The sequence below is a fragment of the Borostomias antarcticus genome (assembly GCF_949987555.1).
Source record: "Borostomias antarcticus genome assembly, chromosome: 14".
Lineage (NCBI taxonomy): Eukaryota > Metazoa > Chordata > Actinopteri > Stomiiformes > Stomiidae > Borostomias > Borostomias antarcticus.
In genome coordinates, this window is record NC_140247.1 from 24,260,910 (window position 1) to 24,285,491 (window position 24,582).

Below are 24,582 nucleotides of genomic sequence, written 5' to 3' on the forward strand. Positions count from 1 at the left end.
TCAAATTTCAAGGCGCAATGATATGACAAGGTAGTATGTCCCAACTGGATGCATACTGTGTAGTACATACTTTCTAGGGGCAGCTGAAGTATGCGATTCGGAACACAGCTGGAAATAGATGCTTGCCATGAATTTCTCACTTCAAAATAAAAGTATGATACACAGACTCATAATACCATATGTAATCTCAAATGCCATAGTTGTGTGTTCTAGATAATCTGACAGTCTGAGGCAAGGTAGGACTAGTCCACCAGTGAAGGAGCACGGTACACAATGGCTACTTCATCCCCTTCTCCATCTCTCTATCTCTCTTCCTCCCCCCCCCCTCTCTCTCTCTCTCAGTCCTTGGTGGCGTGGAACAGTCCCCATCGCTGGTCCCCGGAGATGCAGCGCTGTAGTTTATCCGTCCATCCGTTCACTATGGTCAGATAGTCGTCCTCAGAGAACTCCTGGTCAACACATGAGCAAATACAGCGCTCAGCAGTGTGTACTGCTGTGTGTGTGTGTGTGTGTGTGTGTGTGTGTGAGATCATATCAGTTTGTTGTGTTATGATCGTCTCTTATATTGCCATTTTAATTTATTACTGTAAAGCACTCTGTGCATCCGTGCTGTGAAGAGTGCTATATAAATAAAGCTTACTTACTTACTTACTTACTCTCTGTTATGTCTACTGTACCTTTATGAACTCGGCCTTCATGGCGTCAGCTCTCTGCAGCTCGGACTTTATCACCTGGATGAACTGGGCTGTCCTGTCCTCGGCTCGCACGCTGGAGAACCCCGCCTGCTCAATGAACTTCACACACACGCACACACACGGACACGCACACACACACACACACACACAGAAAGGTGGACAGACAGACAAACAAGTCAGTAAAATGCAGACATTACCTCAGCCCCCCAAATCAGAGTGGACGATGCCATCATCTACCTACTCCACAGAGCCCACTCACACCTGGAGGGGCCAGGAAGCCCCCCCCCCCCCCACACGCCATCCTATACAGCCTGGATGTATGTATGAACATATGTGTATTCCTAGACATTCCTGCAGGTATGTACATTATGCTATACTCCTGTATACTCTATGCTGTATGTATGGATGTATATAGTCTTTCTTGTTCTTTATGTTTATTGCTACTATACATATTCTGTATCTTTATTTCCAAACCTGTGTTTCCAAACTAGATTTCCCCTTAGGAGATCATTAAAGAAAGAAAGAAAGAAAGAAAGAAAGAAAGAAAGAAAGAAAGAAAGAAAGAAAGAAAGAAAGAAAGAAAGAAAGAAAGAAAGAAAGAAAGATCTATCTATCCTTCAAATAAAAACAAATTAAATGTATTCAGGTAGAACTGAACTGCTCACACCTAGAAGGCAGCCTACTCCACAGACCTCCATGGGCGATGATGCGTTCGAAGGCCGCGCCTACAAGTTGGGAGCTACCAGCTACCACCTGTTCTCACCATCTCACCGGAGAGACGGAAGACGGCTGAGCATCAGGACCGCGAAGGAGAGGTTCCACAACAGCTTCTTTCCGGTCGCGGTCCGCAAGCTCAACAACCGCAGTAGACTGACACTGAAGACCCCCCCCCCCGCGATTGGTCTGTTCTGACGGACCAGTCTCTCAATTCCACTCCCCTGCCCTAAAATACCCCCCCCCTCCCCACCAATGACCTACCAGAAAGATTATGAAATCCCCCAAAAAGCAATCAGAAAGAATGTCGGAAGAAACCAAATTGACGCTATATTGCATTAAAATCTATGGGGAGAGCCCAATGTTTTTCCCCAGCTTGTGGGTGTGCACTACCTTGCAGTACTAAGTACTATTACAGGAGTATTACTAGGCCTGCTGTGCCGTACTAGTACTATTACAGGAGTATTACTAGGCCTGCTGTGCCGTACTAGTACTATTACAGGAGTATTACTAGGCCTGCTGTGCCGTACTAAGACAGTGTTCATAAAGGTATTATACGACTATTACTAGGCCTACTGTACTGTGTGGTACTAAAATAGTGTTGATAAAGATACTATAAGAGTAATTAGAATAAGAACCTGTTTAATAAGAACCCAGATAATTTACAACATATACATACTAGGCCTATAGTCTATACTAGAGTGTTTATAGAGGTATTCTAAGAGTAATACTAGGCCTATAGTCTATACTATAGTGTTTATAGAGGTATTAGAGTAATACTAGGCCTAAAGTCTATACTAGAGTGTTTATAGAGGTATTAGAGTAATACTAGGCCTATAGTCTATACTAGAGTGTTTATAGAGGTATTAGAGTAATACTAGGCCTATAGTCTATACTGGAGTGTTTATAGAGGTATTAGAGTAATACTAGGCCTATAGTCTATACTATAGTGTTTATAGAGGTATTAGAGTAATACTAGGCCTATAGTCTATACTAGAGTGTTTATAGAGGTATTCTCAGAGTAATACTAGGCCTATAGTCTATACTAGAGTGTTTATAGAGGTATTAGAGTAATACTAGGCCTATAGTCTATACTAGAGTGTTTATAGAGGTATTCTCAGAGTAATACTAGGCCTATAGTCTATACTAGAGTGTTTATAGAGGTATTCTCAGAGTAATACTAGGCCTATAGTCTATACTAGAGTGTTTATAGAGGTATTAGAGTAATACTAGGCCTACCTTGCCGTACTGTGGCGGTGTGTAGAGGATGTAGCCTCGCTGCTTGACGTACTCCTGGAACTGAGGAGTCCAAGGCTTCTCTCCACAGCAGTAGTCACTGATCAACAGCTGCCCACCTGGTTTCAGCCACGACTGAGGACAGACCCACAAACAAACTTCATTTACAACTGGGACTGTTCCATAAAGTCAAATCAAGAAATGGATTCTAACTGAAACTCTTAATCACGGAACCTTCAAAACAAGCACTGCAAAACTTCAGATTAATATAAGCAGCTACAAATGCAAATACTAATGTACTGTAGTTAGTAACGGGTATAATGTTCTTGAATGTGTGTTTTTAGGGTGAGTGGTTTTGTGGTGAGTGTGAGTGATGGTACTAGGACATAAGTCGACTCACATGGAAACGCTTGAAGAGTGCCAGCTTGTCGTCGATGTGCAGTATGGTGTCTCGACTGTAGACCACGTCAAAGCAGCCCTCAGGAAACCACCTCTTAGTGGCGTCTGCCACCTCAAAATGGACCTGTCCGCAACATTACAGGACACGCAAACGAAGAAGTGTTCTCTTGAGAATCAGTTATTATCTTATGCATACAGTAGGTACATGCCCTTCACTGACATATCAACACAATCATCAAGTCTGCCTATATACACCATTGAATTAAATTGTTTAATTTGCCTTTGCAACCTACTGACTGCATGTACCCAGCCTCTTCATCTTTGTGTCCAATCACTGTGTTAACGTCTATTTTTTGGGTCATCAATACTGTATGAACGATGCATTTGACCACTTTTTAATAATTTTTTATTACCAATCATACTCACAGATGGCAGCTTCTCAGCAGCGGCCCGCTCCATGGCGATGTCCACCATGTTCTCAGACAGGTCCAAGCCCAACACCTCCACTCCAAAGTTCTGCAGAAAACCACCACCATCAGCACCATCATCATCATCATCATTTGACCAGGCTATGTCATATTTGTGAGCATAAGCAAGAACATTGGCTAAAACATCCAATAATTCCCCGACAAATGCACTGGTTCTCTCACCTTTGCCATGTAGAAGTTTCCACCGCCGATGCCACAACCTATATCCAGAACTTTCTGTCCAGGCTTCAGGTTCAGGAGGTCCACAAACTCCTGTGAAGACAAACACAAAATCAGAATGAACAGACGTATTTTAGCCCAATATTGCCACATCAGGTAAAAGTAAAAGAACTCCACATCAATATGTAAGTCAGGAGTTACTTAGTCTCGCATAACCAGACCTACAGGTATCTCCACACTGTTCGCGCTGTGAGAGGGATCAGGCCTGCGTACTGTACAGTACCTGTCATGTTTCTTGTCTCAGGTGTTTAAGCCTCTACTACTGTACCTGCACACACCTGCCCTCTGTCACCCGTGAGGCTTGCATGTCCAACAACGTATTTCCTTCACTATTCATTTCCTCTATGAATGATTGTGTTTTGCTGAAGAGAATCTCTAAGAATGTCTTCCTCACACCCAAGAGTAGAAGTCTATATCAGAGAGTAGAAGGCTATATCAGAGAGTAGAAGGCTATATCAGAGAGTAGTAGGCTATATCGGAGAGTAGTAGGCTATATCAGAGAGTAGTAGTCTATATCAGAGAGTAGAAGGCTATATCAGAGAGTAGAAGTCTATATCGGAGAGTAGTAGTCTATATCAGAGAGTAGAAGGCTATATCAGAGAGTAGAAGTCTATATCAGAGAGTAGAAGTCTATATCAGAGAGTAGTAGGCTATATCCAGGACATTTTGTTAATATCTCCCCTTTTCTTTATTTATGTCTTCAATCAAGTTCAAATGAAGTAAAACATTTTTTAAATAGATAAAAAGAATATAAAAAGACATTGAAGACGGTCTATTTACAATGGGCAGAGACTGCACAACCATCGGCCACTATCGGAGACCAGTGCAGCTGATAACAATCGTTTTTAACATGTCCTATTGGTGCAGATTAATCAGCACACCGATTGATTTGTCGACCTCTAGTCTGGATTGGCCAACCACATGGAATAAACAAAAGCTTATCCCCAAAACCTACATCCGTTGAGTCAGACTACGCGTTGTACATTTGAGTCTCAGACTACGTACAGGTCTGCCCTCACATCATTGGGGCTATCTGAGTTTTTACACCTCAAAGTCTAACCTCCTCCATCCTCCTGGGTCTTCGACAGGTCCAAACTGGGGACTTTACCTTGGTGGTTCTGGGTCTCCGACAGGTCCAAACTGGGGGCTTTACCTTGGTGGTTCTGGGTCTTCGACAGGTCCAAACTGGGGGGTTTACCTTGGTGGTTCTGGGTCTTTGACAGGTCCAGGCGGGGGGCAGTTACCTTGGTGGTTCTGGGTCTTTGACAGGTCCAAACTGGGGGCTTTACCTTGGTGGTTCTGGGTCTCCGACAGGTCCAAACTGGGGGGTTTACCTTGATGGTGCTGGGTCTTTGACAGGTCCAAACTGGGGGGTTTACCTTGGTGGTTCTGGGTCTTTGACAGGTCCAAACTGGGGGGTTTACCTTGGTGGTTCTGGGTCTTTGACAGGTCCAGACGGGGGGGCAGTTACCTTGGTGGTGCTGGGTCCGCCTGTGCTGACGTAGCCGGCGCCAAACATCTTCTCGTAGCGCAGGATGCCGCGGCGCGTGTACTGCTGGTTGTCCAGGAACTGCTGGAAGGTGCTGAAGCCCCCCTGGACCGAAGCCTGCCGGCCCACCTTCTCCAGCAGCCAGCACACCTGGTTCTGATTGTTCTTCATCTGCAGAAGGTGAGGAGCAGGACAGAGGAGAGGAGAGAGAGAAGAGGAGGAGGGAGATGCAGGAGACAGAGTAGAGGCGAGAGAGGAGGAGGAGGAGGAGAAGGAGGGAGACAGAGGACAGAGGAGAGAGAGAGGAGGAGGATGAGGAGGGAGACGCAGGAGACAGAGTAGAGAAGACAGAGTAGAGGAGGATGAGGAGGGAGACGCAGGAGACAGAGTAGAGGAGGAGGGAGACGCAGGGGAGTGGGAGGAAGGAGGAGTGGAGGAAATCAAATCAAACTTTATTCATATCGCGCATTTTTATACACAAAGGCAACACAATGTTCTTTACAGAGAGAAAGGCGGGGGGGGGGGGGGTACATAGTGATCCTACCGCAGATTTTCCAGAGGGAAGAAAAAAAACAGTTCAACCATCTGAGCCAATATTAGGAGAACTATACGCTTCCCTGACCTCTCTCAACGAGACGATCGAGCAATCTCCTGGAAAGTGTTTAAATGTATTAGCTAGGAACATTTAACAGAGCACTAAGAAACGTAACAGGGAGGAGGGAGAGAGGAGAGAGCAGAGGAGAGACAGAGAGGAGAGGAGAGACAAGAGAACTTTACTGTCATTCCTCATTTAAAGCCGAACCACAAAGTGGGCCTTTATCAAATTGGAATGTGATGACGTTTTCCGTAGCGCTAGAACACAGCAGCACCAGTAAGATGCACCAGTACATGTACCTTAATGTAGGTCTGCACTTTTTTGTTGACCACGATGTCGAAACCGTACGCCCGTTTCTCCGCCCCCTCAGATTGCTCTGACTGTGCTGATGTCATCATGTGGCTGTAGTGTGCGGGCGTGCGGTAGTGCGTGGGGTTAAAGTCTCTCTTGCAGTCGCCTGAGTGGAGAGATATACGCATGTGGAGTAATGACAAACTAGTTGGAAGTGGAAGAGAGATTTATGGTTGTGTAAACTTTGAATGTTTAGAAACACAGGCCGGAACTATAACCCCGTGCGGTACCCACCGATGGCGGTGTGGTTCCAGGAATGGATCAGAACCACCAAGTCTCAACATATCTGAGGTATTTTAAATCCGGCTTCAGGTTACAACATCCGTGACGAGACGCTAGTTTTACAATGTCAAATGTTGCGTTTGTAAGCCTTGCCATTGGTTTGGACATCTTGCTCCAATTTTTGGAACTTTCACAATTCTTATAGGCAGTTACTGTACAATCAATTTCCATTCTAAAACATCTTAAAAGTTATCCTGACTGTTGTATATCTGAGCCAGGCTTAAGAGAGACTTGTCTCCTGAGTGGATTGAGAAGTCATTGGCTAGTTTGTATTTGAGATCTCACCTGATTGGTGGAAGCAGGACTCCCTGAAGAAGAGGTTCCCTCCGGGCGAGAGCCATCCCAGCATCCTCTCTGTCAGCGAGCTCAGCTCCTCGTCGCTCAGGTACATTAGCAGCCAGTTGGAGAAGATCACGTCAAAACTGAGACAGGAAGAGCCATGTCAGAACTGAGACAGGAAGAGCCATGTCAGAACTGAGACAGGAAGAGCCACGTCAAAACTGAGACAGGAAGAGCCATGTCAAACCTGAGACAGGAAGTGCCACGTCAAAACTGAGACAGGAAGAGCCATGTCAAAACTGAGACAGGAAGAGCCATGTCAGAACTGAGACAGGAAGAGCCACGTCAAACCACGTTCGTCCCTTCATTCAGTGTACTTTAATTCTTACTTGTGCCCAAGTACTTGTGTACTTGTACTTGTGGTATGTATGTTCCCACCAGAACTCCAAAACAAATAATCCTATGACAATAATAATAATAATAATAATAATTATTATTATTATAAATCAGATTTATTACACGCATTTCTCGAACCCAAAGCGCTGTACAAAAAAACAAAAGATCCTAAAATATGTAAAAGATAATAATAATAAGTTAAAAGTCAGTAATAAAGTAGAGATGAAAAAAAAATTATTCAACGCAAGTCTTTAAATGCCAGTCTGAAAAGGTGTGTTTTAAGGAGAGCTCTGAAGGTCTTGAGAGCTCTTTGATGGAGTCTGGGAGTGAGTTCCACAGCCGTGGAGCAGCACAGCTGAAGGCCCTGGCTCCCATAGTTTTTAGCCTGCAGTGTGGTTAGGTATGACGTTCATACTTGGTACATATATTCCGCCCAAGGTACCCTGGAGCTGATTAGACTTCCAGCCAACCACCAGAGGGCAGCAGCAATGACTACCTCTCTCCATTGCATGATTTCACATGTAAGGGGCTTACATTCCCCGGCTCTCCAGGGATCATGGCAGCAGTTATTATAGCCAGACGAAGGCACCGTCATGCCAGGCGTGCGCAAGAACGAGTACATGGCTAATTGCAACCATGAGGGCAAATTTGTGGGCGTGTTTGCCCGGGCATATCATTAGAGCAAAATCTTTTGTGGTGCTAAACTGGAGCAGATTGCCGTAATAATTGCTGTGCAAAATATCGAGCTATTAGCGGGAGCAATCCATTCTTTGTGGATTTGGGCCATAGTCTTCACAAATTCCCTGCAGCTAGCAAACAGTGCTGATTAGCTTGAGACTTTTGAGACTTCTGAGAATTTAGTTTCTCCACCTGAATGATTCTACCGTACGTTGGCCTGGTTCAGAGTGACATGGGTGTCAACCAAACAACTCACCTGTTTTTGGGGAAATCCAACTTGGTGACATCGGCTTGGATGAAATCACTGTTGCTATGGTGACCGTTGTCCTTCCTGTTCTTCTCTACAAAGCTCTCCATGAAGTCCACAGCGGTCACATGGTCAGCCTGGGTCAGGAGGTGCCTGGTGAATCTCCTGTTGGGACCACACAGAAAGGGATGTTATACACATACGCACACACACATACACACACACGCTCACAGGAACACATACGCGCACACACACACAGACAGGGAGAGAGAGATATTCAGATGACATTACACAGATACTCAAATCCCTCTCTCTCCCTCCACCCCCCCACACACAGTCCATCCAGAGGCTGGGCAGGGTTGGTACTGACCCGATGCCCGCGCCCAGTTCCAGGACGCGCCGGCCACCCAGAGAGGGCAGAAGGGCCAGGATCTCAGGCAGCTCGTGATGGGTCAGCTCGTGGGCGTGGGAGTCCAGCATCATCTCCTCCACCGTGGCCTGTCTGGAGTGCTCCTTCCAGAACTCTGTCATAGTGCTGCGCTCTGCACAAGGATAGCGCACAGATTATGTAGCGAAGGAGGCCTACTGTACTGAATACACTCACGCAATGAGGAGAAGCAGCGTTCCGTTTTTATGCTCCACATATCTGGAACAAACTTCCAGGAAACTGCAGGTCTGCTGCAACTCTCACTTCTTTTAAATCAAGACTGAAGACTTTTCCGTCTTTTTCGTCTTCGCTTTTTATTAAATCAAATCATTATTCATTCATAAACTGCACTGTAACTTTTATTCCTGTATTTTATTTTTCCTGCATTTTGTTTTAAATGTCCTTTTTTGCATTTCATTTTATATGACCTTTTTCTTGCACTTGTCTTGCACTTGTCTTGATGCTTTTAATGTCTCATGTAAAGCCCTTTGAATAGCGTCGTTGCTGAAATGTGCTGTACAAATAAACTTGCCTTGCAATGATACATAGAATGCACTGAGGTGATTATTCTTTTTTGTCTGTAGGTATCCGTCATGAGTGGCACAGTGGCTCGGGGTACGTTACTCCGTCGCCTCGCAGCGAGAAGGTCCCGGGTTCGATTCCCGCATGGGGGCTGTTCTCCCGGGTCTTTCTGTGTGGAGTTTGAATGTTCTCCCCGTGCTCACTCAGGTTCCCTCCACATAGAACCCCAATATAAAAACATTTAGAAGAACAGATGCTCTTCAGTCCTGTCCTGACCAGAATCTGTACTGAGCACTTGGAATTGGTCCCCGGGCGCCACTGACGAGGCTGCCCACTGCTCCTGGCTGCCCCTGGAGGAGGACAGCTTGGATGGGAGAAATGCAGAGGACAAATTCCACTGGCGACCACTGAAGTGTGTGTGTGTGTGTGTGTGTATACTTGTGTGTCACTTGCCGTGTGGCTGATTAAAAACCCTTAGAGTAATTAGTAATTATCATTCATTAATTAGTATTAGCCAAGTGTGGCATCATGGAAATATATCTAAAACCAGTGATGTCCACTGTGCAGTGCATTGCAGTAGAGACACAAAGACAATACTGAGCTTCAGTAGAGTAAAGTTGTACTGAGCTGAGTTCTACTCAAGTCTAGATGACAGGTCAAGGTGACACAGTAGCAGAAAACTGAGGTGAACATGGGTTACTATAATTCTTGGTTTGTCTCCAGTTAAATAGGTGATCTGACTTAGAATAAACAAGACAGACCCGTCCCAAGACAGTGGCAACCATTCACTAGCCTATATGCACACCTCAACCACAAGACAGTTTTCCTCTGCGCCATCATCAGATATCATCATGATGTACAGTAGCCTAATATCATTGTCATATTACCACTTTGTCACCATACACCTGTAGCAGCTGCCAAACGAGTTTCAATAAACACTGCTTGTGACATTAATAGCCTAGGCTACCACATTAAATCAGACACAAGATGTAGGCTATTCACTTTAAACCGATTGTTTTGGTAAAAGTGCATTAACATATGCTACATATCCTACGACATCCACAATAGTTAGATTACAATTAAATTATAATTTACAGTGACATTCCTCAACTGTTTTACAGCAGTTAGGATTACTTTCAACAACTAGATGGATAGTTTATTAGACATCAAACTATCTGGCCCAAAATCCATTAACTCCAGAGTATGTCCACACTCTTACCTTTATCCATGTTAAGTTTGGGTGAGAAAAGCTGTGAATTTAGTCTTCAATAGGCCGATATAAACTTAGTTTTTTTAAGTTATTCTAATTGATTGATCCCAGGTTATACACTGACGGTGTTGACCTATTTGGACACACTGAGAACAGGTCGTGTTTAAATAACGGAGTACCAGATGCGCGTTGGGGTGGTCGCAGGTAGAACTGACCTAGGATCTGCGCACAATGCGGGGAGGGCTGAGCTCGTATGAGTAATGGGACTTTGGGCTGACGGACAATGTTGGAACGGGATTTCCCTTAGTTTACGAGACCGTGAATGTCATAGATTGCAATTCAGGTCGAGAGATAAACCGATATATATATTAGGCTGTTTAATTTAAATCATATCAAATGGGAAAATAAAAAGCCTTTGATGTAACAATCGTTATTTAACGATTGCATTTGCGTTGTACAGTATTTACAATACCCGGTGTCCCGCTGATGCGCAGATCCACCCGGGTTCGTCCCGGTTGTGCTGACGCGGACAAACAGTGTGGCATGCGATGATTGCGCAATATTGCCTCATGCTGTTCCAAGAGCGTGAAAAGAGTAGAGTTCTAGGACAGTGTCAAGTGTTAAACATTTAATAAGCTTTATTTTACAAAAAACACAACTCTAGGCTACTGATATTGTTCTAGCCTATAGTTTTTTTTTATACTGTGTATCGTGACAGAAATGTCTAGGCTACATATGCTGACCTGCTGACTGAAATAACAGAATGCAATAGCCTACTGAGAAGATACGGTTAATGTGTTATAACATCAACAGAGAGACAGAGCGAGAGACCATGGTGGTGACCATGAGAGAGACACAGAGAGAGAGAGAGAGAGAGAGAGAGAGAGAGAGAGAGAGAGAGAGAGAGAGAGATGGTCTTGGTGACCCTACAGCAATGCAAATAAGTGAACTGCATGTTAACACGACACTTCCAAAGTTCAAAGTTACCCGGTCAGACTGCAGTCTGCCCATTTTTGTCTGGAAAACTTTCCACTGAGGTTATAACCTAGGCTACAGGGTAGGTTTGGCACACCATGGATACCCTCAGAACTAACAGAAGTGGAGTAAAGGTGATGGCAATAATAAACAATAAACATTCATCACCTGTAGTCCAGTTGTAGCTGGTGTAGCCCCCTTCGACAGCGATTTTGTTGTTGTGAAAACCAGCTATAATCAAGCTCACGCCCATAAGTAAATAAGTAAATAAGTAAATTAAACCAACTTTCATCACAGCAAAACTGGCAATGAAAATGATAGGCATATAGCCTAAATAGTGCAGGGACATGTCAATATTGAAATAGCTCACCGCAGACATGACAGTAGGCTATCTGCATTTATTGCCATCCCAGACAGAAAACCGGAATTACGCCCAATTTATTGTCGCTCGACACTTTTGACGTCATGGGCGACACTTTTTTTTGTCGAGCGACACTTTTCAAGAAGCATAAATTGGACTTAAGCCATAAATTCTGCATCCAAATCGGCTTGCTATCTGGGATGATTGCAAAACGGCGTGCGCATGTAGCCTAGCGATGATCACATGATAAGCACTATCAATCATACAGCGAAAACGATAACAAACATGCCTGACACAAAGATAGCCTACATCCAAGGCCACGGCAGAACAGAAAAACAATCAGTCCCTTGTCCACTGCAAAAACGGTAACTTTATCAGCCATGGGTTTTGGACTTACCGTCTCTGATAACAAGCTGTCGCTCAGGGGCTACGTGCAGGTTGCCGGTGTTCCTGTGTTGCTTTGAACTCTGTATCCCCGTCGAGATCTGTTTCCCTCTCCTTGTATGTATGTATGTATGTATGTATGTATGTATGTATGTATGTATGTATGTATGTATGTATGTATGTATGTGTGTGTGTGTGTGTGTGTGTGTGTATGTATGTATGTATGTATGTATGTATGTATGTATGTATGTATGTGTGTGTGTGTGTGTGTGTGTGTATGTATGCATGTATGTATGTATGCATGCATGCATGCATGCATGTATGTATGTATGTATGCATGTATGTATGTATTTATTATGTATGTATGTATGTATGTAGCCTATGTAGGCCTATGTATGTATAGATTATGTATGTATGTATGTATGTATGTATGTATGTATGTATGTATGTATGTATGTACTGTATGTCTCTCTCTCTCTCTCTCTCTCTCTCTCTCTAGGTCATCCTCAGACGAGGCCTCCATCAGCACCTCCAGTCCTCCCGGTCCTCCGTACATCTGGCTGTCTCACCGGTACTTTCTGCTCCTGCGTCTTTCTTGAGTGTGTCCACGTAGGTTAGTGTGGGACGCCCTCGTGACCGATGCCCGTGTGACGGCTCCTGGTGTCTCTGGCAGTGACCAGCCAGCCTCATTCTCCTGGCTGATATTTTCTCACTCACCCTTGGCGACCCCCCATACAGATGCTTGTTGGTAACAAGCTCGCTCTTGTTGATGTTAAGTACTGAACGCAGCAATCTGGTGTAGCACCCGTCTATGGACTTCTGCAGGGTGGGCTTCAGGGTCCAGCATTCACAGCCATATAGGAGAACAGACTCTACCCAGATAGCAAGCGGATCTGGACCATATACTGGCCAGATCTGGCCCCTGTGGCTTAGTTCCGGCCCATATATGGCCCAGAATCATTAAACATCCGCTTGCTATCTGGGTACCGTCGCATAGAAGAAGCTGAGCTCGATTTGTTGATTTGTCAGGGGAGGTTGGAGTTCCACACACTGGCCATGCCGTTCAGAGCCTTCCATGCAAGCGCCTTCCTCGGGTCTTGCTTTGGACGAGTTGACCCATGAACCCAGGTATTTGAAGTCACTGACTTCCCTCAGAGCAGTGCTGTTGATGTTAGAGGTGGATGGTCTGGGAGGAGGTTGAAGGTGATTACCTCGGTTTTCTTGGTACAACCTGTATGTATGTATGTATGTATGTATGTATGTATGTATGTATGTATGTATGTATGTATGTATGTATGTATGTATGTATGTATGTATGTATGTATGTATGTATATACAGGTAGGTATGTATGTCTGTCTGTAGCCTATGTCTGTCTGTTCATAAGCACATTTTCTGAAACGTTTTCCACCACATTCAAAAGTCTCCATTTTCGAACTCTCTGTTGCTGCTAATATACTGTAGCTAATGTAACATAGGTGAGACTATTAATCATGACAAGATTTGATTGGAAAGAAAAATTAATAGCTGGCTTCCGGCAGATTTGATTGGGGAAGCCAAATTGAAATGGCTTAGGTCTACCTCAGCCCTTTCTTGAGCTATTCTGACTAATCACAGTTTAGTAAATATAGTCTTCATCTGACTGGCTAATAATTCAAAGTTAGGTTTTATAAACCAAAAGGCTCCTGGCTTACACTGGCCTATGGGATGAAACTGTAGCCAGGCTTATCCTGACCTAAGAGTACCCTACCCTGCCCTGGGCTCACCTTACCCTGACCTAAGAGTACCCTACCCTGCCCTGGGCTCACCTTACCCTGACCTAAGAGTACCCTACCCTGCCCTGGGCTCACCTTACCCTGACCTAAGAGTACCCTACCCTGCCCTGGGCTCACCTTACACTGACCTAAGAGTACCCTACCTGCCCTGGGCTCACCTTACCCTGACCTAAGAGTACCCTACCCTGCCCTGGGCTCACCTTACCCTGACCTAAGAGTACCCTACCCTGCCCTGGGCTCACCTTACCCTGACCTAAGAGTACCCTACCTGCCCTGGGCTCACCTTACCCTGACCTAAGAGTACCCTACCCTAGGCTCACCTTACCCTGACCTAAGAGTACCCTACCCTGCCCAGGGCTCACCTTACCCAGGCCTAAACTGACCCTACCCTGGCCTAGACGTACCTTTCCCTGGCCTAGGCTCACCCTACCCTGGCCTAGGCTCACCCTACCCTGGCCTAGGCTCACCCTACCCTGGCCTACATGAGGAAACACCACAGGCTCATGAAGGATGTCTTGTCACTTGAGGCAGAAAAAAGATCTAATTGGAGATTTTTGTAGATTTTCCTTTTGGTTATCATTCGATGTCAGTTTATTTCAGTTCATACGTGTAATCATTTTATAATTACAGGACCTCAATGGCCTTTTATTAGCCACACGGCAGTGATGCACACAATACACACGTGAATGAACGGTGACACACTACACACATACATACATGCATCTGTGGTCGCTGGCAGAATTTATCCTCTGCATTTCTTCCATCCAAGCTGTCCTCCTCCAGGGGCAGCCAGGAGCAGTGGGCAGCCAGCCTCGTCAGTGGCGCCCGGGGACCAGGTCAGTGCTCAGTCCTGGTCTTGGAGGGAACCCGCGTGAGCACTGGGAGACCATGCAACCAGAATCTTTCCCCCGTTTTGAGTGGTTTTCTTTATCAGTACATTCTGTTTCACTCTTTCACCACTAGATGGCAGTATAGTCGTACCAGTGCGTCTCAGACCTCTCCAAGTGCATCCTTCCTTTTTCTCCAGGCCACAATGAAGGTGGGAGGGTACATGTTCACTTATTCAAACAGGCCCCTCAACAGTGGGGTTCTGTAGGTGCAGGTCGTCTCGGCCGCTGCATTGCAGTCTCCCAGAGCTGCTCCACATCTGCGGTGAAAGGTTCAAACTATCTCTGATGAGATGCTATGTGTATGATTGTTACACATGACCACAAAAAGGTCCTCTTAAGATAAATGGATGGTAATATTTTCTTTAAAAAAAAAAATTACCTGATTGGATACCTATCGAGGGCTATCTTTGATTCAAACATAAATGCTAACATGGTTCTGTTTCAGCTTGCTAGGCTGCCTGTTCTCTGTGAGTGATATTCCCCCATTCCCATTTCTACAGGTCATACTGGCGTTGGCAGCGGCATGTTATAAACATTTCAATCACCAGCTGGAGTAGAGGGGTTCCTTTCAAGGCCACTAGGTGGCAGCACACTGGCGAGGTGAGCAGTTCATAATCATTACAGGAACCAACAATACTTGTTCAGACCATTATATTACTATGGTAATATGATTGTAATACCGCCATGGTTGGAAGTTGGTTGAAAGTGGTTTTCATGATAATTAATAATTACAGGACCTTTAGTTGTCTTAAATTAGCCCTTTGAGTACAGTACGTACAGTGCCCTACATTCCAAATATTAATTATGAATATGGATTTTCCATACAAACATATTTGTGGTGTGTTCATAGTACATCCCACATATGAACTTTATACACCGTATGAAAGATAAGAATTAGGGCTTTCAAATAATATAAAACATATCTACGCGACAGTCGTAATCAAAGGGTTAACCACACAGCACACACAAGTAAAGCACAAGCATACAACCCACACACATGCACCTTCAGGTTGCTGATGGGATTTGTTCTCTGCATTTCACCCATCCAAGCCGTCCTCTTCCAGGGGCAGCCTGGGGCAGTGAGCCTGGGGCAGTGAGCCTGGAGCAGTGGGCAGCCTGGAGCAGTGAGCCAGGAGCAGTGGGCAGCCTGGGGCAGTGAGCCTGGAGCAGTGGGCAGCCAGGAGCAGTGAGCCAGGAGCAGTGGGCAGCCAGGAGCAGTGAGCCAGGAGCAGTGAGCCTGGAGCAGTGGGCAGCCTGGAGCAGTGGGCAGCCTCGTCAGTGGCGCCCGGGGACCAAGTCCAAGTGCTCAGTGACAGTCCTGGTCAAGACAGGACTGAGGAGCGATTTGTTCCTCTGTATGTTTTTATATTGGGTTCTTTGGGAGGAAACCCTTGTGAACACTGGGAGAACATACAAACACTGCACAGAATCCCCAACCACGTGCCATTGGGGGAAATCGAACCAAGGACCTTCTTGTTGTGAGGCGACAGTGCTAAGTACTGCGCCACCATGGCGCACGTGAGCGATTTGGGGCTCAGTATTTTGCTCAAGGACACTTGGGCACAGTGCCGGGAGCTGGGATTGAAACGGGAACGCTGAGGGATCTCCTGTAGCAGCAGGCTGAGAGGCTGAGAGGCTGAGAGGCTGAGAGGCAGAGAGGCTGAGAGGCTGAGAGGCTGAGAGGCAGAGAGGCAGAGAGGCAGAGAGGCTGAGAGGCAGAGAGGCTGAGAGGCTGAGAGGCTGAGAGGCTGAGAGGCAGAGAGGCTGAGAGGCCAGACTGCTTTCATCAAACAACACTCACTATTTAATACAAACTACTATCGGCCTATCGCATAATGTCCTGATCACACATCCACCCAAAACGAGATGCAACTGAACACATGAAGGGGCCGTGTTCCTGGACTGGACATGTTCAGCCATGTCTGGAAGAAGCTCTTTCAATGAAGACCCACAGCTGATGTGCTTTAAATGTAGATCCAGGACCCAGTCACTCTGAGTGAATCTAAAGCCATGGTGAAATCTAGAGAAACTGACTCTATCGATCATTATAATTGTTTTATTTGAAATAGGATCATATGGCTTCCCTGCACTTTTACCGTATGGTCCTTTTGAGTTGATCTACAGTATATACAGTGTGTACTGCATGCAACTGTACTGCCACCATTCTTGGCCAGGTCGATATTTTAATCTGGTTAATATTTGAATCTCAATGTGTCTAAGCCTGGTTAAATAAAGGTTAATGAAAATAGGGCGAGATTAATCTGTGTGTGCGAGTAACACTGTCCAGTCTCTACTGTATGTTCATAAACTATCCCCGTGATATGGTGATGGCGCAGGCATGGAGGTGCTTCATCACAGAGCATCCATTCATTTCCCTGCTCTGTGTACTAGTGTGATGGATGTATGTGACTAATAAACTTGACTTTGATCTAAGCACTGTGCCATTCTGGTTAAACAGCAGGGGGGTTGAACTAGTGTCCTAAAAAAAACAGGGTCACACCATGGAGGGGGAAGGGGAGGGGGGGTGCGCCACTGCTGTGTCCTTGCTTGGCTGAAGCCCCATCCCCCAAACCCCCCCCCCCCCCCCCCACCCACACAGGTACCAGACAGGCAGCAGCTACACTCAGGTGGGCCTGGGAGGCTGGGCTGTTGGTCAGGTGACCTTGGCAGTGACTTTGGGAACACAAAGCAAAGTGAGGGAGTGTGTGGAGGAGTGTCTGCTCTCTGGATGTCTGTGTCTCTGACTGATCTCAGAACAGCAGCTACACACATCAATCCTTTTAACTGATACCATCCGTGCACGGAGGCATGCACGCACACACGCGCACAAACACGCACGCCGCACACACACACACGCTCAAACACAAATGCACACACACACACCATCTCTCACATTCCCTATAAAACTCTAATTATTAAATTATTTTAACTGCTTCTCAGGCCTTTGGGCCTCTATCAACTCTATACAGCAAAAATAGAATGGTGTGAACACACACATGTTGCCGTTACACCAAAAATACAATGTTATGGGATTTTTAAGCTGCAAGTTTCCTAACATCAGGACATGTGGCGAGTTACAGCACGGAAAATCAAAGGAAGGACAATGAATGAGTTTCTCAACTCAACTCTCCTCTGTATCTATTTTCACAGAGACGGTTTGAGTGTTTGAGGGCCGAAGTCCTGAGTGATGATCCAGTCGATCAGGTCAGGGCGTTTGACCAGGCCCTCTGCCCACCGCAGGCTGCGTTTGGGAAGCGTGGAGGAGGAGATATTGACTTATTGGGCTCCCAGTGGACTGGAGTCTATCTGAGATCAGACCGGCGTAATAATCTCTATGTAGTGGCATATTCTGTCCAGGGAAGAAGTTTTACACACTCACACACACACCCACACACTCTCACACACACACACACACACACACACACACACACACACACACACACACACACACACACTGAACAGTATATAGTAAGACTAATTGAATGCTTGCATGATGAGTACAGCCTTACAGTGCCAAGTAAGAGTAAGTAGACTTGAGAACCAATGGTTGTGGAGCCTAGTGGCCCATAGGGCAGGAGCCGGTCTCCTGATTCCTTAGTGTGAGGCAGCTCGATGGACCAGTCCACCCCCTGGACATGACCTAGTATGTCGCAGGGACTTACCCCCCAACCCTGGATGCTGAGTGCCAAGCAGGGAGGCAGTGGATACCATTTTGATAGTCTTTGGTATGACTCAGCTGGACACTCGAGGTCACTGAGCTGGTTACAGTGCCAAGAAGCGAAACAAAAGCCCAGTCTACTAGTACCGTCTTCAGTCTACTAGTACTGTCCTCAGTCTACTAGTACCGTCCTCAGTCTACTAGTACCGTCTTCAGTCTACTAGTACTGTCCTCAGTCTACTAGTACCGTCTTCAGTCTACTAGTACTGTCCTCAGTCTACTAGTACCGTCCTCAGTATACTAGTACCGTCCTCAGTCTACTAGTACCGTCCTCAGTCTACTAGTACTGTCCTCAGTCTACTAGTACCGTCCTCAGTCTACTAGTACCGTCCTCAGTCTACTAGTACCGTCCTCAGTCTACTAGTACTGTCCTCAGTCTACTAGTACTGTCCTCAGTCTACTAGTACCGTCCTCCGTCTACTAGTACCGTCCTCAGTCTACTAGTACTGTCCTCAGTCTACTAGTACCGTCCTCAGTCTACAAGTACCGTCCTCAGTCTACTAGTACCGTCCTCAGTCTACTAGTACTGTCCTCAGTCTACTAGTACCGTCCTCAGTCTACTAGTACTGTTCTCAGTCTACTAGTACTGTCCTCAGTCTACTAGTACTGTCCTCAGTATACTAGTACTGTCCTCAGTCTACTAGTACCGTCCTCAGCGTCGGCCCCACGCGGGGGTCAGGAGGGAGGTCAGAGAGGGGTCTTTGAGGGTCACACACGTGTGATGACTGCTGCAGGGAGGGGGGGGCGCCTGGCTGTGGGTAGATGGGTACAGATACGCTAACCCTAACCCTAACCCAGACCGGTCAAACCTTAACCCCAACCCTAAAACTAAGCCTCACCTTAACCCTAAACCTAACCTTAACCCTAAATTTAACCATAACCTTAACCATAAATGGCCTTTGCGTGGAGAACTAGCCTTTACCGCCCGTTTACATCAGCCATAGCTGTACCTCTTCTGGCCTTAGTTGAAATGACTGGCCCTTATATCCGCGCAGCAACATCCATCCCAACAGTCCCGGTGTGAACTGTGAAACCCGCCTTGCTCCAGCGCAGCTGCATGTAGCACACCAGCCCCGGAGCTGACAGAGATATGAAATATTAAAACGCTCCTCGTTTGGTGCTCCTCTCTCTCATCACCCTGACCAGCACCAACACCTCCAGGCTGCTGCACTGAGCTCTGGGGTACTGAAATATTAATGTGGGTCAGCGGAGGACCAGCGGAGGACCAGCAGAGGACCAGCAGAGGACCAGCAGAGGACCAGCAGAGGACCAGCGGAGGACCAGCGGTGGACCAGCAGAGGACCAGCGGAGGACCCGCGGTGGATCTGGGGCCTCATTTATAAAGCTTGCGTACACATAAAAGAATGCGTATGCGTACGCCACTCCTGAGCAAACTTTGGGATTTATAAAAAACTTGACGGGAGATGGCGGAGAATGTGCTCACCTCCAAGCACACTCTGACCCGTGCGCACATTTCTGGCAAAATGAGAAACTGCGATCCTAATAGCAGAAAGGTGAAACACTTTGAAATTGACACCATTGTGAACAATAAATATACCCGATATTGCAAAATAACCTCTCAAACATGTTGCAGTCCAACCGGGAATCACAAAGCAAAGCAGTGGATACTCGCTCAGCAAAGCTGCGCGCACCTGTAGTCGCACCTGTAGTCAAGTGTGTGTGTGTGTGTGTGTGTGTGTGTGTGTGTGTGTGTGTGTGTGTGTGTGTAGCACATATGTATGTGGGCTGTACTTAGGGTTTGTTTTTTTAAGGGTCTGGGGAGGTTGGGATGTGGGTTTAGTGATGAGTGAAATCTCTGCTATATAACCTTTTTGTATTCCTTCTATGTATGTAACTCTCCTACTGTGTACTATTTGCCCCACTATTTTAAGACTGTATATTTATTTGCCCAGGGACTGCGGGTGGAAATGAGTTGTTTAGCTATAACCTTGTACAGTGCATCTCTCCCTATTCTATAGGGTACTGTACCTTGTCCCTGTCTTAAAAATAAATCAATCAATCAATCAATAATCAATTGCATCTGCAATCGCTAAACAATTGATTCATTTATTTATTTTCATAAATAATTCCTGTATTTATTTATTCTCATAAATAATTCCTGTATTTACTTACACAAATAATCATGTGGACAGCATAGGCTATGTGCTCAAAGCTATCACTATAATTCAAATACTGTTGTGAATGACTTGTGAACGGCCTTCATATTTACACTGCTCTGTGAATCCCAATTTTGGTAGAGCAACAATCTCTCTAGTCGTAGAGAAGCCCCTCTCACTGCGGGGAAAATGACAATGCCAACATGCAGCCTAGCCTTCCGCAACAAGAAATCTCTAAGTGTGCACTGTTGTACACGACATATTTACTCAGGCAATGGGTAAATGGGTAGGCTATTATATAAGGATAATATGAGTCACTGTAAGGTGTTACACAGAAATAAGCTGTGTTTGTTGGTGGTGTTTCATTGGCTCATTGTTTGACTCAGGAATCCACATTCATAGGGCGCCCATTATTATAGGCTATTTAGAAATCCCCATGCATATTGGATAAATGAAATAGGCTAAACTGACCCCGTGTTCGATGCCCCAGTCGGGCAGATAAGAGTGTTGTTAATTGTCTTAGATGTTATGGATCTTATGTGTCATCAACTGTCCTGCTTTCATGACATCCAGCATTGTCGGAAATAAGTGCCCTCACCTCTACCTCCCTTGGATCCATCGTCTCCTATACCCAGAAATGAAATCACTCAATCAATCAATCAATCACGTGCGTGGTTCATATATCGTCAATGACAATCGCACCTGTTCCATATAATCATGTCCGTGGGTGGGTATAAAAATGCACGCAATTCCAATGCGTAATGACGCACAACGGCTGCTTTATATGTACTGCTGTTGGATGGAGGAAGGTCTGTGATCAGATTGTGTGAGGTGACTCTCTCTGTGTGATCACAGGCTGTTTCCAACATTTCCAAACAATACCAAAAGATTTTTTTTCTTAATCAACGCTTTATTACGGACGGACCTGGTTATTTTTTTCTGCCTGCTGCGCGTCAAAGCTCCTCCTTGCTAACACTGAGCCCATGGTGGGTTTGCTGCAGGTGAGACGAGGAGGAGAGACAACTTATCCGAGTGAACGTTCTTCAAGTGACGGAGCGTTGCTGTTGTCGTCGTGTTGTTCGTGTACACTGCATCACAATATTTGCAAGTGTCTTCTTGTCCTTTCTTTTCTAAGTGGTCCCACACAATGCTTTGCTTGGCCCGCCTAATTTTTCAAAATATGCCGCTGTTGATTTCTCTGCATTTCTCCCGAGATGGCTGCTTCACTACCACGTTGTTGTTGTTTGATAGTCGATCGAGTACATTTTATGTGCTCGAACAAATCCATAACGATCAACGAATCGATTTTTGATGAATTGTTTGCATCCCTAGTGCAGAGACAGAACGAGTCCTGTTGGGTTTAGCTATTGACAAACGCATGAGAAGTGAAGAGAGCCTTGTTCAGCAGAGGTCCCAGTGAACACAAGCTCAGAAATGGCTTCATACTCAAATCAGAGAGGGTGTGAGTTCAGCTATAAAGATCCCGGTCTATAAACAGGATCTCCAGGCTATAAACAAGATCTACAGGCCGGTACGACCTCTGACCTTAACACGCTCCACGTTAGCCCCCAGTCTCCAGGCCGAGGTCAGGAGTGCAGATAATCACATCATCCGTATGGGTGTGACTCTCCGTCAGTTCCCTTTATGTTAGCCGTTCCTCATACATGACGGAGACCTTGGAGTGTGTGTCCCTCTCCTCCACTCAGAGAGTGTGTGAGAGTGTTTAGTGACGATGGGGAGGTGACTGGAGTCACTATTGTGTGGCAGCTCTGAATGATATCACATGCAAATACAGTATGTCAACAGTACTGGAGTACGGCTAAATACAGTAGAGAGAATTGTGTGTGTGCATGTGAAAGAGAGAGAGAGAGAGAGAGAATTGTGTGTGTGCGTGTGTGAGAGAGAGAATTGTGTGTGTGCGTGTGTATGAGAGAGAGAATTGTGTATGTGTGTGTGTGAGAGAGAGAGAAAGAGAGAGAGAAAGCAGTGTGTGAGAGTCAAGAAGGTGGTACAGGATGAGAGGGTGATACAGGATGAGAGGATGATACAGGATGAGAGGGTGATACAGGGTGAGAGGGTGAGAGAGTGATAGAGGGTGAGAGAGTGATACAGGGAGAGAGGGTGATACAGGATGAGAGGGTGATACAGGATGAGAGGGTGATACAGGGTGAGAGGGTGATAGAGGGTGAGAGAGTGATACAGGGTGAGAGGGTGATAGAGGGTGAGAGAGTGATACAGGGTGAGAGGGTGATACAGGATTAGAGGGTGATACAGGGTGAGGGTGACAGGGTGAGAGGGTGATACAGGATTAGAGGGTGATACAGGATTAGAGAGTGATACAGGGTGAGGGTGACAGGGTGATACAGGGTGAGAGAGGGATAGAGGGTGAGAGGGTGATACAGGATGAGAGGGTGATACAGGATGAGAGGGTGATACAGGGGGAGAGTGATAGAGGGTGAGAGGGTGATACAGGAAGAGAGGGTGATACAGGGGGAGCGTGATAGAGGGTGAGAGGGTGATACAGGATGAGAGGGTGATACAGGATGAGAGGGTGATACAGGAAGAGAGGGTGATACAGGGTGAGAGTGATAGAGGGTGAGAGGGTGATACAGGAAGAGAGGGTGATACAGGGGGAGAGTGATAGAGGGTGAGAGGGTGATACAGGATGAGAGGGTGATACAGGAAGAGAGGGTGATACAGGGTGAGAGTGATAGAGGGTGAGAGGGTGATACAGGGTGAGAGTGATAGAGGGTGAGAGGGTGATACAGGATGAGAGGGTGACACAGAGTGAGAGGGTGATACAGGGTGAGAGGGTGATACAGGATGAGAGGGTGATACAGGATGAGAGGGTGATACAGGACGGCACCACAAGCAGTTTCCTTGCTTTATGTGATAGATCGGCTAATCAATTATATGTGTGTTGACCTCTTATGATTTGTGACCGCAGCTGGTGTTTTGGTCCCTAAGTAGGCCAAGGTAATTTTTCAGTTTTTTTATTTATTTATTTACTTATTTATTTGACAGATCGTGTGTTCCGGCTCGGCCGTCCTCGCCTCCACATCTACCTCTCTCCCTCTGCTCTGGTTCCTCTCCTCCGTGCGTCACCTGAGACCTGGCAACCCACGCCTTTGCAATCCGACAGCCTTCCATACCTTTCTGCATCCATCTTTAGTTTATTTTTTTGTTCAGTGATGATGATTATGACGTGGTGTTTGGCTCAAACAGATCATAGTTCAGAACTTGTGCTCACTTGTGCTCTGAGCAGCTCAGTCTGAGCGAAACTGAGCAACCCGTTAAGTGAATTCTGATCACTGATCGCTGACTGAGCGCTCAGCTACTTAACGCATCCTGTGTCTGTCTGTCTGTCTGTCTGTCTGTCTGTCTGTCTGTCTGTCTGTCTGTCTGCCTGCCTGCCTGTCTCACACCCACACACCCTCATTCGTTTACCTGCCAGGTACAAGGTCCAAACAAATCACTGAGTCAGACAGGATAAAAGCAGGATTGCCTCAGTTCAATGTTGGTGTGGAATCGTATATCAGATGTACTGTAATTAGTTCCTGTTGGGTCTTGAGATCAGTACCCTTGAGATGGTTCATTGCTCGATGGTTCATGGCCCGTCAGGCCGAGCAGCTAATCCAGAGAGAACACCCTCAAGGTCGGGGGAGAGATAGCGGCCAAATCCGTAAATCACAATAAGCCGGATGGCCACTGAGGGCGAGGAAAAAGCTAACAAAATAGTGCCGGAACAAATCAGGAGTCAAAGAAACACAACAACCTTGGGATCAGACTCTCCGCCCGTGTTGGGATGTAGGGTCAACACCTTAAAGGGACTTAGAGGGGATTTGAGGTTGGCTACATGTTTTCACCCGAGTCCATTTAGCCATGCTGGTTGCTTCACTGACGTAAGAGTCCTGATCTCCACGATCCAGTCCACAGCCGTCAGATCTGCAGGGAGGATGAAGAGGTATAGAGGAAGATAAATTCTATTTCTAATTATCTCGAAAAGCGGCACTGCGTACGCGGGGAGGCGGACGTGACGGGCTGAGGGGCTTCGGTGCGGACATCTTAGACCTCTAGCAGTGAGAGCTTCAGAGCGATCGACATACCGTGTCTGTTAAGGCGTAGATGGTGAAGAAA

The 24,582-nt window shown here is 46.2% G+C and overlaps 1 protein-coding gene across 1 annotated transcript in view; it reads right to left on the minus strand.

Annotated features, from left to right (window-relative positions):
- Positions 1-10,435, minus strand: part of pmt (phosphoethanolamine methyltransferase) — a 10,870-nt gene extending 435 nt beyond the window's left edge. The window contains exons 1-12 of the mRNA XM_084449046.1: positions 10,237-10,435; positions 8,439-8,610; positions 8,078-8,233; positions 6,754-6,890; positions 6,135-6,292; positions 5,223-5,411; positions 3,695-3,784; positions 3,471-3,560; positions 3,046-3,168; positions 2,649-2,780; positions 678-794; positions 1-449 (exon numbers count right to left, since the gene is read on the minus strand). The exon at positions 1-449 is cut by the window's left edge and continues 435 nt beyond it. Of these exons, the coding sequence (XP_084305172.1) occupies positions 339-449; positions 678-794; positions 2,649-2,780; positions 3,046-3,168; positions 3,471-3,560; positions 3,695-3,784; positions 5,223-5,411; positions 6,135-6,292; positions 6,754-6,890; positions 8,078-8,233; positions 8,439-8,610; positions 10,237-10,246 (1,485 nt within the window). The 5' untranslated portion in view covers positions 10,247-10,435 and the 3' untranslated portion in view covers positions 1-338. The remainder of the gene's footprint in view (positions 450-677; positions 795-2,648; positions 2,781-3,045; positions 3,169-3,470; positions 3,561-3,694; positions 3,785-5,222; positions 5,412-6,134; positions 6,293-6,753; positions 6,891-8,077; positions 8,234-8,438; positions 8,611-10,236) is intronic.
- Positions 10,436-24,582: the final 14,147 nt, after the last annotated feature.